This window comes from Chrysoperla carnea, chromosome 2 (genome assembly GCF_905475395.1).
Source record: "Chrysoperla carnea chromosome 2, inChrCarn1.1, whole genome shotgun sequence".
Classification (NCBI taxonomy): Eukaryota; Metazoa; Arthropoda; class Insecta; order Neuroptera; family Chrysopidae; genus Chrysoperla; species Chrysoperla carnea.
This window is the reverse complement of record NC_058338.1, coordinates 31,920,089-31,922,086: the sequence shown is the minus strand read 5'-3', so window position 1 is coordinate 31,922,086 and position 1,998 is coordinate 31,920,089. Positions and strand designations below refer to the sequence as shown.

The 1,998-nt window shown below is 27.9% G+C and overlaps 1 protein-coding gene across 1 annotated transcript; it reads right to left on the bottom strand.

The window, feature by feature from the left end:
- Positions 1-321: 321 nt before the first annotated feature.
- Positions 322-1,548, bottom strand: LOC123293197 (alpha- and gamma-adaptin-binding protein p34-like). Its single transcript, XM_044873933.1, has one exon. It carries the CDS (start codon positions 1,295-1,297, stop codon positions 527-529), a length of 771 nt encoding a protein of 256 aa, XP_044729868.1. The 5' UTR covers positions 1,298-1,548; the 3' UTR covers positions 322-526.
- Between the last annotated feature and the right edge of the window lie 450 nt (positions 1,549-1,998).

Sequence of the window (1,998 nt, the reverse complement as noted above, 5' to 3'; positions counted from 1 at the left end):
ATAACAACCAAAATATAGTTTATTATTAACGCACTCTTATGTAAAATGCAAGAATTTCTCCAAAAAAATCTTACATTGAGGTTGAGAATAACAGAGGCGAAAGCCAGGATTCTAAATAATTTAATCGTTGCCTTCATTTGCTTTAATTATTTACCACTCCCCCACCCCTCTCAAAATTTAATTATAGATCCAATCCTCGCAAAAAATGGCTTTTTGAATCCGCGCCTTTCAAAATAATACACCTATAGATTTAACAAAATTTTTATTATCGTATTCTTTTATAATTATAATACATTTTTCGTATTTTACAAGAACGTACACAAAACTATATTAAAAAAAGACATCGGATTCGAAAACATAGATAATAATTATCCGTGGTTGACTAAAACATAAACAAGAATTTATAAAAATAACAAATAAGAAATAAATCTGTAGATATCTGCAGCAGTGACAACTGATAACTTCTAGCTTCTATTTCGATTATTACTTTAGTATAATAACACTGTGCTCGTCCCTTTAAAACATTTTACGTCGATGTAACGCCTAAATCTATATCATCGTCGCTAAATTCACCATCATCTCCACTAATTGCATTCCAAAATTGTTTAACAACTTGTTCAGCGCTTTGCAATCGTTGATCACGTGGTAAACTACTAATACCACCAGCAATTGCACTCAACTGTGAATATAATTCACAAAATTCATCCAATTCTTTCTCACCAAATTCATCTTCTTTATACTTGGACGTATTTTTACCAATCATTTCAGCATTCGACCATATATGTACTTGTAAATCTTCAATAATTCTATCAATACCATGAGTATCATTTATAAAATTATCATAATCACTATCTGCGTCATCAATTTTAGTCTCATCGAATTCCAAATCAATATATTGATAATGATTTACCGAACACCAATCGGTTACTTTATTATGCTCAGATGAATTTACAGAAAATTTATCACATATAATTAATTTAACTTCAACATCATCATAGTTTTTTAGATAGTTTTCTAAGGAACTTAATCCATTTACAGCATTTTCTTGTTGACTGTCAAAAAATACAATCACTGCTTCAACATTATCATAAATTGTATCTTCAACTACCTCACTACATTTCAATTTTAATCCAAATAAGTGAACATTTGCTGTGTAATACTTATTTTTTATCTGCCAAGGATATTCTTCGATATCATCAGCTAACGGTTCTGTATTTGAACCAATTATCCGTTTTATTAGGTCTGTTGGGTTTTTATCTAACCCGATAACTAGGATACGTGGATTGTTTTCAACCATTTTTATTTTAATGATTATAAAACAGGCACATTTTATGAATTCTTAGAGTATTGAAATGTTGTATCTTATTTCATTTTTAACATTTGAAAAATTTATACTACATGTACACAATCAACCACTCCACTTATTCAACGGCAAATTTCAATTTGGATATCGCAATATTATTTAATATAAATATTTTGACGTATTTATAAATGTTTTCATTATTTTAAATTCTCTTTAAAATCACAAATGTCATGTGTCATAATTTGGGATGTATACTTCACTCACATGTGTACCAACATAAAAAGAAAATATCTACATAAATCGTACATACTTCATTGTAAACTAACGAATATAGACTTATAAGATCATTTAAAGAGATGAAAGATTATTTCTTTTGATTTTAAAATTTTGAAAACGATTGCATTATTTGTTTGTTAATTGTTACTAAATAATTTTAATTTAATAAAGAATGTAACTTAAAATGAAATAGATACTGATAAATACTGAATTTTTAACAATCTTGACGATAGTGTCTGAGATTCTGGCATACTTAAGCCCGAATTTACTGTGATATCCGTTGATATGAACAAATATGTATAAAAAATTCGTTAGCTATCTCCATTAGTACCATGAATCTGCAGATCCCTTTACTAATAATGGATTGATATATTACAAAATAATTAAAAATAAATCTTTTGCCAATCCGTGTTTGATTA

Bases quoted from the DNA above. Each gene is read 5' to 3' on its own strand.
- LOC123293197 (XM_044873933.1), bottom strand. From the start codon at position 1,297: ATGGTTGAAAACAATCCACGTATCCTAGTTATCGGGTTAGATAAAAAC.